Source organism: Chionomys nivalis, chromosome 11 (assembly GCF_950005125.1).
Source record: "Chionomys nivalis chromosome 11, mChiNiv1.1, whole genome shotgun sequence".
NCBI classification, from domain to species: Eukaryota; Metazoa; Chordata; class Mammalia; order Rodentia; family Cricetidae; genus Chionomys; species Chionomys nivalis.
The window spans coordinates 8,633,422-8,646,240 of record NC_080096.1 but is presented as its reverse complement, the minus strand read 5'-3'; the positions used below and the strand labels follow the sequence as shown (position 1 = coordinate 8,646,240).

General features: G+C 45.0%; 1 protein-coding gene across 8 annotated transcripts in view; it reads right to left on the bottom strand.

Annotated features, from left to right (window-relative positions):
* The window catches only part of Vps13d (vacuolar protein sorting 13 homolog D), a 226,072-nt gene that overhangs the window by 187,625 nt on the left and 25,628 nt on the right, over positions 1–12,819 (bottom strand). For 7 of the 8 annotated variants that reach the window (XM_057785000.1, XM_057785006.1, XM_057785001.1 and 4 more), the window contains exons 8-18: positions 12,631–12,801; positions 12,170–12,270; positions 10,602–10,770; positions 8,851–8,952; positions 8,490–8,691; positions 7,813–7,992; positions 7,060–7,190; positions 6,144–6,219; positions 5,564–5,734; positions 4,342–4,472; positions 1,801–1,933 (exon numbers count right to left, since the gene is read on the bottom strand). In XM_057785000.1, coding sequence (XP_057640983.1) covers positions 1,801–1,933; positions 4,342–4,472; positions 5,564–5,734; positions 6,144–6,219; positions 7,060–7,190; positions 7,813–7,992; positions 8,490–8,691; positions 8,851–8,952; positions 10,602–10,770; positions 12,170–12,270; positions 12,631–12,801 — 1,567 coding nt within the window. Of the gene's footprint in view, positions 1–1,800; positions 1,934–4,341; positions 4,473–5,563; positions 5,735–6,143; positions 6,220–7,059; positions 7,191–7,812; positions 7,993–8,489; positions 8,692–8,850; positions 8,953–10,601; positions 10,771–12,169; positions 12,271–12,630; positions 12,802–12,819 lie in introns of those variants that run through there. The other variant, XM_057785008.1, reaches the window with a different exon arrangement.

Here is a 12,819-nt window from a genome sequence, read left to right as displayed (position 1 = left end):
ACAGACAGACAGACAGATAAATAAATAAATGGTAGGGATGTAAAGATGATTTGGTGGTTAAGAACACTGGCTGCTCTTCCAAAGGACCCATGCTCAATTCTTAGCACCCACATGGCAACTCACAATTGTCTATAACTCCAGCTCCCTGGGATCTGACATCTTCATGTGAATGCACATAAAATAAAGTTAAATACGTTCTTAAATAATAATGATTATTATATGATGATGATGATGATGATGATGATGATGATGATGATGATGATGATGAAAAGGAAAGCTTCTACCAAACTGAAGTTTTTTGAGTGGATGAAAATGTCAGGCACAACAGTGTGTACCTGCTATTCACTCATTGTGAATCTACATATGAAATTGAAAAACAAACACAAAGAGTAAAAGTGTAGGGTTGTGAGAAGCCCCAAAGCTCATGCTGGGATGCTGAGGCCACCAGCTACTGCCAACATCTTTGCATCTTGTCACTTGCAGAATTGCTGACACAACTCACTTATGGCATTCTCCAAACTTATACGCATCTCCCTTTGTTATAGTGTTCATTGATTCCCTTCTAGAATGTTCTTGCTCTATACAATATCCTTATCTAGCACATAAAGATGGAAGGAGAAAACCAACAGCACAAAGTTCTCTCTAGCGGTCACATGTACAATGATATGCATGCCCCCCCACATATAACCATAAGGAAACAAAATGTTAAAAATAAAAAATTAACCTTCTATCTCTAGCACTAAGCACAGGGAAATGTCTACTAAGATGTACAGTGTCACACAGAATGACAAAGAAAGCTGCAGAGATACTCCTTCACAGTCCCAAGATGGCTGCAATCAAGGTCAGATAACAAGCAACAAAAAAGATGTGGAGAATCTTCACAAACCAGTGGGCATATAAGTCATTCAGGAAAGTAATCTAGTAGTCCCTAAAAATGTTAAACCTAAGGCCACCACATGACCCAGCACTCCACTCCGGGTGAGCATGAGCGAGAACTGAGATCTGTGTCTCTGATCTGTGTCTCTACAGACACAACCTGACTGTGGGCAGTGGTAATATTCCAACGCCAGGGATGGGGGGGGAGGGGGTGCTGCTGCAAATGTTTACTAACCAAGAACAGATAAATAAAGCGCGGTATATCCATAAAGGGACAAGCAAAGGCCATGAAAATGAATGTGATCACACACACACACACACACACACAACAACAACATGGATAAACCCTGAAAGTATTAAATTAGAAAGCCAGACATGAAAGGGAATGTGTTCAAATATTCCACAAGCATGAAATGTTTGGAACAGAGAAATATAGAGGCCAAAAGAAAAAGACCAAGTCTGGTTGTCAAAACAGAGGGAAGAGGCGTTAGAGACTACAAGTGAGTTCAGATTCAGCCTGGCTGACCTGGACATTTTGAAAGGTGAGTTGTATCTCCTTAGTAGTAAAGAAACAACATGAGAACTTCCAAGGGATTTTGCTTGTTTTTTTTCCCCCAATGCTTTTGCCTGCATGCATGTCAGTACACCACATACATGCCTGGCACCCAGAGAGGGCAGAGAGAGTGTCAAATCCACTGGACCTGGAATTAAGGATGGCTATAATCCACCAAGTGAATGCTAGGAACTGAACCCAGGTCCTCTGTAAAAGCAGCAAGTGCTCTTAACTACAGAGCCACCTCTCCAGACCCCAAACTTTGAAGTTTAAGAGTGCTATGCAAACCTCTGCCCAGCTTTACTTAGTGAAGCTCAGACTGACCAACAACGCACTGAGCAGGTTTCTGATACCTGGCACTGGCACTCTACCTTGGGTATTGGTCAGAAGCATTCTCCCAAGGTCCACAACAACCAGCACAGGATTCTTGAAGGTGAAATCATCCGGAAATATCACCTGAGGGGCAGAAATGTCCAGCCGGACAGTCCACCGCTTGCTTTCCTCCTGTGAAGGCAAAATAAAATTTAGTTGCCAGCCTGCTGTAACCCCAGAACTCAAGAGGCAGGAGGACCAAAGTTCGAGGCTTGCCTCGACTACTCCATTTTATCACTGTCAACTGTGACTGCTGAACAGCTTTATGGAGGTATCTAAACATTCCTGAAACCCAGCCAGGATGCCAGTCCTCAGGACTGCAACACAAGACACTTGTTGGCTAAAGGCATTACCACAGGCCAATGTTTGAAGTAGAGAGCAAAAGCTAGAAAATTACTAATTGGAGAAGTTGTTTGTTGTGATTGATGATCCATAAATTAAAATGGCTTTTGTTTGTAATTACAAGGTTTAATAATTTGAAGTACCATAGAAATCATGAAATACAAATTATGTTGAAATCAAAATACTTTTATTTACTCATAGACATTGGTAATCATAAACTTTCACTGGGCATGGTAGCATACTCCCTTAATCCCAGCACTCGGGAGGCAGAGGCAGGTGGATCTGTGAGTTCAAGGATAGCCTGGTCTACAAAGTGAGTTCCAGGATAGCCAAGGCTGTTATACAGAGAAACACTGTCTCAAAAAAAAAAAATTAAATAAATTTTCATGCTAAAGTATCGTAAAGAAAATATATAATTCACATCTTTGTAATATAAATAATATGGCATGTCATGATTTGGTACATTGTCCTTTCTGATTAAAATTTGCCTCAACTACATGTATGTGGTAAAGGCTAGTTTATATATAAATGTAATAAGGAACCCACACCTGACACTACCAAAATGGCCAAGAACCTGAGACTAAATAGGTCATGGGCACTACTACTATTCTGCTAAAGGAACACAGCAATAAAATGACACCTAATGTCTTACTGCTGTACCCACAGTGCATCACTCAGCCCTCACCAGAGAAGCTTTCTTTTTTCTTCTATTTATTTATTTATTTATTTAGTTTTATTCTATATACTGTGTTCTGTATGCATGTGTGCCTGCAGGCCAGAAGAGGGCACCAGATCTCATTACAGATGGTTGTGAGCTACTATGTGGTTGCTGGGACTTGAACTCAGAACCTTCGGAAGAGCAGGCAGAGCTCTTAACCGCTGAACCATCTCTCCAGCTCCAAGAAGCTTTCTTTTTGCATAGATGGTAATTAACACAGACCCACAATTGGACAACACAAAAGATCACAGACCTTCAAGTGCTCAACCCTGGAGATGTCTTTATCAAACTCCTCCCCTAAGACTCAGGGATCTTTCTGGAGGAGGAGGCAGAAGCATTGTAAGGCACAGAGGTGGTGGATGACTTTAAGGAAACAGTCTTCCAGGCACAACAGGACAGGACGGTGTACATAGGAACACACAGAGACTGTTCCGGTACCTACCAGACCTGCCTGAACAGGTTGAAACCAGACAAAATCCCATCCCCAACCAAGAAGCTATTTGCAATTGATACCTGCTGGGAAAGGGGAATCAGTTTTCTCTAGTGGAGTGTCACTTAGTACATCAACCACACTCCACAGTGGGCCCCATGCCCAAGAGCAGTGAACCAACACGAAACAGACTCCATGCTTTGCCTGTGTATTTGTTTTGTCTTGTTTTACTGGGTTGTTTATCTTAATTTTCATTTGTTTTTATTTTTTTTTGAGATAGAAATAAATGACGTTGGATAAGTAGGGATATGGGGAGGATCTAGGAGGAGTTGAAGGAGAGAGGAAGAATATGACCAAAATATACTGTAGACAAAAAAAATTAATAAAATTAGAGAAAAAAGAAAGAACCCTCTCTTTTGAAGATAACAGAAAGGCACTCATAGCTGTAATGTATGCTGAAACACACACACACAAGAAAACAAGACTAATTCCTCAGCCCCCACCACAAGTCCTTAGGCATTGGACTTTGTCCACAGCTGCTTCTCCAGGGTCACAGGAGCCACACTTGTCTAACAGCTCCATCTACTGCCATGGCTAGACAGTGTGCTACCACACCCATGGTCAGAAACTGCCTTTCTGGACAATGAAGCTGCTTCTTGGCTTTCTCTATGCAGGTGTCGAGTCGGTTGGGCACACAGCACCACAAAACCTGCACCCCAAGTCGAGCACTGTTCTACTGGATACCCTTTGCCTACAGCAAGAGGAAGGCTCTTCTGTGAATTACCTGCAGATGAGGCCTGGAGAGGCACCCAGGGAAGTCTCAAAAGAACCCTCCGAGCAAGGAAAACATGATCTGGTCAGCATTGCTCATCTTCTTAACCACTAGTGGAGCTGTTTGTTTTACGACAGATACAATTATGGATTCCCCCCCTTTTATCTCACCTAGTTGGCATAACTGATATGAGCAAGCCAATCTATTACGGGTCATGAACTCGTCAGGAAACATGGTTGCTTCTCCTGTCCCTAACAGAATCACACAAGGCTACTTACAATAAAATCTCCCACGAGTAGCCGATCAAGAGTCTGCCGGATCTCAGCCTTGGTCTGCATCTTCAGCTTGTTATATTGTCTTCGAGCAGCCTCAGCTACCCTCAACTCAAGCTCAGACTGATAACCAAAACCTGCAAGATTGGCAAGGCACAAGGCATCAGAACTTGCAAGCTCCTGGGCCAATGAAATGCTGTCACTCTGCTCTTACCCAGAAGACCACCAAAGTGGGAAAAGGCAATCAGGCACAAAAACAGCTCTTTGCTTTGCAATGGTCCATCACAGGACAGCCAGGAGAAGGCCAGGGGGAAAGGTGGACAGCCTTAAGGGCATGGAGACAGACGAGGGAACGATACCTGACTTATTAGAACCCCTAGGAACATTTCTGAAAACTCCAAACTGCTGTCTTTCAAAATCATTATAAAGCAGAATACTGTACTGAAGGAAAAAAATTCAGCCAGGTCACACATGGCTACTGTTGAAAGAACAGTCTCACAACTAGCTGCACAGTGGCACACGTCTTTAATCCCAGCACTTGGGAGACAGAGGCAGGTGGATCTCTGTGAGTTTGAGGCTGGCCTGGTCTATAAGAACTACTTCCAGGACAGGCTCCAAAACTACAAAGAAACTCAGTCTTGGGGGGAAAAAAAGCTTCATGCCTATCAAAACACTACAGGAGCTTCACAATGAGCAAGGACGAAGGCAAAGGATGCACACAAAATAAAAGTTACTGTCTCACAAGCCTCCTCATCAGTGAAAGCACTCCTCCAACGTCTCAACCTCCTTGGGTAGTAAAGGAAGCAATTAGTTTAGTGCATCAACAATGACACTTAGGACCCTATGGTCGAAATCAAGTGAGAGAGAGAGAGACAGAGAGACAGAGACAGAGACAGAGAGAGAGAGAGACAGAAACAGAGACGCTGCCACCTAGAAAGAAATTCTTGAATATTCTACCTTAGTCCATCAAGCTAAAACATCCTGGCCGAAGAAACTGCCATCCCAGAATGAAGGATGAAAAAGTGCAACTTAAAGGGACATGGGAAGGACAATGGCGAAGGACACTGACTCGGTGTCCACACACAATCCTTGCACTTATTCTGCAGCTCTTGCTGCAGTACCAGGTCATCCAAATGCATTAAAACCTTGTCTATAGCACCAGCAATGACCCAAAAGAAGATCCCCCCCCAAAGGTAACATAGGATCAAACAAACAAAAAAAAGTTAACCTGAGGTATGAACCTTTCCCTTGTAGAAAAAGTCTGCCACTTTTTTAATAGCCTGTGGGTTGTAGATGATGTTCAAGGGCCTCGTGCTGACATGCAGCCGCCTCTCAAATTGGCTGTGTACTGGATTCCTCTCATAGAGCATCTCAAAGACCGGACTGTCTGGGTCTGCAGCTAAAGGAAAGAATGGAATAGTGAACACAGCAAAACAACCACCACACCCAGACAGGTCTGCAAAACATGCTGGGAAAAAGATGCTTTCTAAATTCTTTTCTCATCAGTTCACAATTATGCAGGTTTTTAAATAAAGCCTAATGAGGCCTGACTCTGATTTTTAACAGGAATCATGGCAGCTAGCCTACTGTAGTTGTTCCCATAATGCAAACCAAGGCCCAGAAAGCCTTGCAAAGCTACCCTAGGGACACCAGAGGAACACAGTCCCACCCGAAGGGTGCCAGGATGCCTCCCAGTGCAATATGGATCCATCTGGCAAACCACTATGCACAGAGAAGAAATCAAAATCTACCAATCAGTAATAATGATTTCTTTTAAGGATTAGTTTTAAGGACACATGAAAAATTACCCGGGTATTGATCACTTCTGTCTGCCGATGCAGTCTGAAGACCAAAAGACTGTGAGACTCTGCCAACTTCTTTCTGCTGTTAAACACATCCACAAAAATGCTTCAGTGGACAGGAGGGACAATGCACTGCCCCCTTCATCTTACACGCCTAGCTCCCTCTGTGCACACATGACTCAAACCCCTCCACACTGAGCTTTACACATCCATGTACTACTGTGCCACTTCCCGGAGCTGACAATGTACTACGGAACCCAGTGCCTCTAATGAATGCCAAATGAATAGTAACTATTTACAATTTTTCAAACTTTAAGCCCACCCTCCCACACTCTCTAAGAACATTCAAAAAAAAGTACAGATAGAGAAAATGGATAAATATTCAGCCAATTAGACTATGTCTTTGACAACTTAGTAAAACTGAAGATCCCATAGCTGGTAAAGAATATTCCATATAAAATTGAAAATATATAGAGGACTTAAGGCAGTTCTCTTTTGGACTCCTGGAAAGATGAAACCTCATAGTAACAGTAGGTCGTGAGTATAGCTGTTAGACATGGGAAAGACTCAAGTGTTAACTATGAAATGCAGAGAGCAGTGGTATTCCTGGCATTATTCCCAGGTAGACAGACACTTCCACAGTGGCTACAGCATGGGAAGGAAGAGTCAGAGCCACACAGCTCACCAACATTTCCTCTCTAACAAAGTCAAAGGACCTAGTCCCAGCCTGAAAACAATGATCAAATGTCAAAATCAGTCCAGTTAACAGAATTTTTGGCTTCCTAAAAAAGACATAATATACTGACACCCACGTATGATAGCCATACCACTGCAGTGCACACCGACACCCATATATGATAGCCACGCCACTGCAGTGCACACTGACAGCCACATGTGATAGCCACAGCACTGTAGGACATACCGGATTAGGGAAGACCAAGAGAGGAAACATGGTTCCTTCCGTAGCCAGATCTCGGAGGAACAGTCCACCCAATCGGACTAAAAGCAAGGAGGAGTTTCTTCGAGGAAGAGACTCTGCTAGAAGTTTGACATCTATAAAAGATAAAACGTAAGAGATGGTAGTATGATATAATGCTGAATGTGTTTTATATCTAGAAATAGCAGATACATTTTACAGAGAGCTATTTGACACTAGGAAATATTTTTCCAAGAAATTTGAACACACACATGCATACACACACACACACGCCCAGTCTACCATGGATGGTGCCACCCCTAGGCAGGTGGCCCTGGGTATTTAAGAAAGCAGACTGAGCAAGCCAGAAGGAACAAGCCAGGAAGCAACATTCCTCACAGCCTCTGTTCCTCACAGCCTCTGCTTCAGTTCCATCCCAGGTTCCTGCCTTCAGTGTCCTTTGATAGCACGCTGTGATATGGATATGGATACGGATATGTAACCCAAATAAACCCTTTCCTCCCCTAGCTGCTTTTGGTGTTTCATCACAGCAATAGAAACCTAACTAAGACAATACCATTGGTGCCCTCATGACATGGGTTCTGGGGACCAAACACAGATCTTCTGAAAGAGTCGTACGCACTTTTATCGTCTGAGGCATCTCTCCAGCCCCGACTTTCTCATCAACTAACTACCCTGGATGATGAAAACAGACAGGGTGCTGGCGCTGGGATGGGCAGAGCTGGCTCTGAGCAGTACCTGAGAACTCAAGCTGCATGAACGCACTCTCACTGGCATGAGCAGCGCTCTGCTCCTTGTGCAGGAGAGTCACCGTGCCCCGCTGGAGCTGCACGTTCAGCTTGGCGAAGACATGATCTCGCTTTGTGTAGGTGTTCATACATGAGGCATCCACAGTGGGGTCAAAAAGCTCCTCGGTACCTACATGGTAAAGGAAAACGGGCTTAAGAGAACACATGGAGAGCAAAGAGCAGGCACCCTGACTGACGATGCTGCTAAACCAGGCTTCCCTTCTTCAGGCAAGAAGCCAAAGACATGGGTGACTACAGGACAGTGGCTATCACCCAGGCAGCGTGACATGAGGCTGATATGGTTAGTGCAGTTCAACTTAAACGGTCCCTTGTTTCTACGGCTCATACTGCCAACGCAGGACTACAGTGGGCCGCAGAGTTTATGAACAAGCTCAGATTTAGTTCTCCGACAAGGGCTGCCATTCAGATCTGTTCAAGAATGCACAAATGACCACAGCCATGGAGTGTCCTCTATCTACCTCTATGTAACAAGCTGCTATCCAAATGTCTCCCTTGGTTAAGCCTAGAAACGACCTCTTAAGCTGTTGTACAAAGAGCAGGAGGACATTTATCACCTAACCCTCAGCTCTGGCTGAGAGAGGAGGTGCAGACAGGCTCCCAGCGTACCCAAAATCTCCTCAGGGGTCCAGTGCTCATGCGACTCGGTTGACAGTCCTTCCACCACTTTCCCTTCAGGGCTCTGCTGTCCGTACCAGCCACCCCACCCTGGAAACCAGGACTGCAGGTACTGCAGCATCCCACTGCCTCCACTAGCATCCGGGTCACCAGGTGAGGCTCCTGGAGAATCAAACTGAGGCTCTCGAAGACTCTGTGTAATCACAAAGAGGCAGACATGAAGACCCATGGGCAGACGTGGCCTGTGATATGCCATTGTTTGCTATGTGTCCTGACAGAAACACAAGCATATCAACACTAAAGGGCTCAGGGCGCACTGGGACCAAATGACCCTTCCTAAGAGATTTCTCACCTCTGCTAGCTCCTCTTGCTTATAAAATCGATCATGAACCAGTTCACGCAGAATCTTCAATTCCTCAAAGCTCTGTTCCTCCTCAATCCGACACATCTCCTCCTGTTTGGGACAAAATGAAACCGAGACACTTCAGAGCTACAGGAAGGGAGCACCGCATCAATACACTAGCCCCAGCACCTCCCTGAAGGCTGAGAATCGGTGACCATTGACCAATGTCGTGGGAATTGCCTCTGGCTTAAAAGGGGTTCCCTATAGCCCAGCAGAGGTTACTTGTTCTCAATCCCCACTAGAACTGGTGGGAGTACACATAGCAATGAGAACACACTTTGCTGCAGGAGGTGGCTGCCAAGGCATGCTGCTCTGCACAGTACTGACACGGTCACAAATTACGTTCCACATGAGCTCTGTTAGCTCAGGAGATCAAAGGAAGCAGAGCTATCATTGTCCCCGCCTTCCAAGAGGAAACTGAAGGCCAAGCTCACACAGTATGTGTGATCCAGCCCTGGCTCTTTCATATTCACGACTGGCAAGAGCATGGTCATTTCAACAAGTTTCACACTAGTTATTAAAGAATAGCAGTGACAACTAGAGTCTCACTGTTTTTTTTTAATAAAGGAAAATCACCACCCTAAACAACATCTTATCTGCTAACATTAGAAGAATGCACTGACAGCAGGTGCCCACAGCTTACAGAGCTGCTGCTACTTGGCCATCTCAGCACTAATTCAGATTCTTCCTCCTAGTGCCCTCCAGAACAAATATCAGACTTAGTCCATCCTTTTCACAGGGTGCCCATTGTCAGCAGCTGTGCCAGACACCACTGAAGACAGCAAAAGGCAAGTGAGGGCCATGGCCTCAGGATGCCAGCAGGACGGGTGAGAACTCGGGGTTTAGGATGACCCCTGGGGACCATCCCGTGAAAAACTGCTTATAAAGATCAACTAGAGGAGCAATCCGTTATAAATAACCTGAGTCAAAATATAGAGAATGGTCTGAGCCATTCACAAAAGCAAAACAGATAAGGACCAAAGCAGCCCTGCTGTCTTCCCTTCGCCCGGGAGAGGAAGGGAGACAGATTCAGGAAGGGGTGAGGCCAGGACAGGAATCCGGCAGGGCTGACTCTAGGGTATCTAGCCCACAAATAATCTAGATAAGGCAGCCTTCTCATCTCTGTCACCTGCTCTGGCTTCACCTCTACCACCGAAAGTCAATTGAAGTCAATCACACCAACTAGAATTACATAGAATGCAGGCCAAAGTCTACAGAAATTAGTTACAGACTTAACAGCTAGACTATGTGCAAAACTGGGGACTCCAGGAGAGTCTCCCAGAACTGCAAGCATAGAACTGCATTCTGTACCAGAAGGGATCTGGCTGGCTCATGGCCATTTCTGTTTCCTCCTATCTGATGGCTTCTCAGGGAGCAGGGATGGAAAACGGACTCACTACCTTCCAAGAGAGTTCCTTCTCTACTGAGCCCAACTCTAGCCTATAAAACTGTGCCTCCAGCATGGGACTTTGTATCTTCACAAACTCGACCTTTTGTTCAGCCTGTAATAAAATATTCTTAGCTAAGAGTAGTGGCTCATGCTTGTAATTCTAGGACTATGGAGATAGAAGCAGGAGGATTAGGAGTTCAAAACCAACCTCAGCTACATAGACTCTGAGGATAGCCTAGGCTACATTCAATGATGTCTCAAAACCAAACAAACAAATCAAGAGAAAATAGTAAACAAGCAGTCCACTCACCTTGTCATCAGCAGACAGCACAGCTCCTTTTAACTTGTTGAAATATCTGTCCGTGTAAAACACAGCATCTCGGGCACGATGCAACAAGAAATCCCAGGTCCAACACTTCCTCTGCTCTCTGATCTCATACAAGTTAGCGTTCAAGGCAAAATACCACCACTCTCGACAGCTACAACAATGTGTGACAATGTGTTATTCCCAGACAATGCTCTTGGTCCAAGACAACCTCAGAACACAGGTTACTTCTGAGACATTTCTCATATCAAACCTTTCTGTCTTGGGTCCATTTTTTTTTTTTTTTTTTTTTTTTTGGATTTTTCGAGACAGGGTTTCTCCGTAGCTTTTGGTTCCTGTCCTGGAACTAGCTCTTGTAGACCAGGCTGGCCTCGAACTCACAGAGATCCGACTGCCTCTGCCTCCTGCGTGCTGGGATTAAAGGTGTGTGCCACCACCGCCCGGCTTTCTTGGGTCCATTTTAACATTAAGCTAAACTCAATGTGCACAAGAGTAAATCCCTGGGGGGGGGGGACCATTAAATTACACTGTGTGTCAATAACATCACAGCATGTGACCAACGAGCCTCACCCAGGGCAGTCCCTCTCCAGGAGGAAATAGCTGCTGGAAGTAAGGCAAGCACCATCTTGAGACAGTCACCACGGACTTGACCACTACAGATTTAACTGAGTTTCTAAGGACATGCTTAAGAAACACATGAGATCTTTAAAAAGGTTTACATGTCAGACTGGTCACATGTATCTCTGTAACATGAAGAGAGGGTTTATGGGACAGGAAAGATGGCAGCAATTGAGAGCACATACTGAGGCTGAGCATGGTGGCACACACCTTAGATCCTAGTGCTTGGGAGGCAAAGGGAGGCAGATCTGGGAGTTTGAAGACAGTCTAGTCTATTTAAATAGTGAGTTTCAGAACATCCAGGGCTACATAAAAAGACTCTGTCACAAACAAACCTAACATACTGTCCTTACAGAGGAACAGAGTTCAGTTTCCAGCAACTACATCAGGCAGCTCACAACTGCCTTTAATTCTAGTTCCAACCTGATGCCCTCGTCTGGCCTCTGTGGGCTCCTGCATTCCTGTGCATACACAATCATACACATATCCACAAATATAATTTAAATTAAACTGTATTCTTAAGAAAGAGGACTAATGTTTGCTTGGAAGTCAGAGAGCTCAACCTGTACCGAGAACAGAGAAAAGGAGGACACACCAAATGTCACCAAGAAAGAGCAATCTGCTTACTAAGTGACACCAAGGATCTTTTGAGTTTCACTGCTCTCATTCAAAGAGTGGCTCTTACCCAACAGAGGTAATCGATACTGACAACAGATACCTCATGCCCTTGTCCCAGATATAATTTCTATTTTCTCAGAGGTAACACATTCACAGAGTTTAAAACCTAACCAGCTCTACCAAAGTTAACCCAACCCTTTCTTCTGCAGTCACAGGTGCCCTTTCTTTTGCAGGCATGTGTGAAGGACAGGAGACATGTTTTTGATCTGTGTACAGGAAAGCATGCTGATGTACAATGCATGCAGCGGTGCCCTTACTTCTTGGACACGGCCACTTTTGGTTTCCACTTCCGGAATTTCACCTGCCTCTCCTTCCGCTCCAGCTCCTTGAGGAATCCCATGATCTGCCGGTACTGCAGCTTTGTTAGAGATGAAGAGACACTACATTAGGATAGCGCTGGTTCTTTGGCTCAGTCAAGACCTACACCGAACAAGAACAACTCAATCTGCTGAGCTGGAACCCAGTAACCAAAGAATCAACAAGAGGCATGCCGGGATGGCTACCTAGTTATCCTGTGTTCTTTGCTCAGCACTTAAAAACACCAAATCAAAACCAAAACTATGTGGACAAGAACCCAGTTTCACCATGTCATCCACCCGGGTTTGCACCCACCAGACCCTGGCCTGGAGGGAAACAATGCTGAGGACACCATTATAAAGTGGTTTTCCTTTACTCTAATTCTCAGCAGTGGATCTGAGCCTCTGGGAGGAAAACGTACCTGGGACAGCTTCAAGGGAATGGTCTCCAGCTGAATATCACATTCAATCCGCGGGCTGTGCCGGGACCTCAGAGGCTCCTTGGAGCAGTTTCTTTTCAAGAGGGCGGATGCACACACAGGCTCCAGAATGTAGTGGTGACTGCGACTCTCCATGCTTCTGGCCATGGCCTCCTGTGTCACAAGAACACT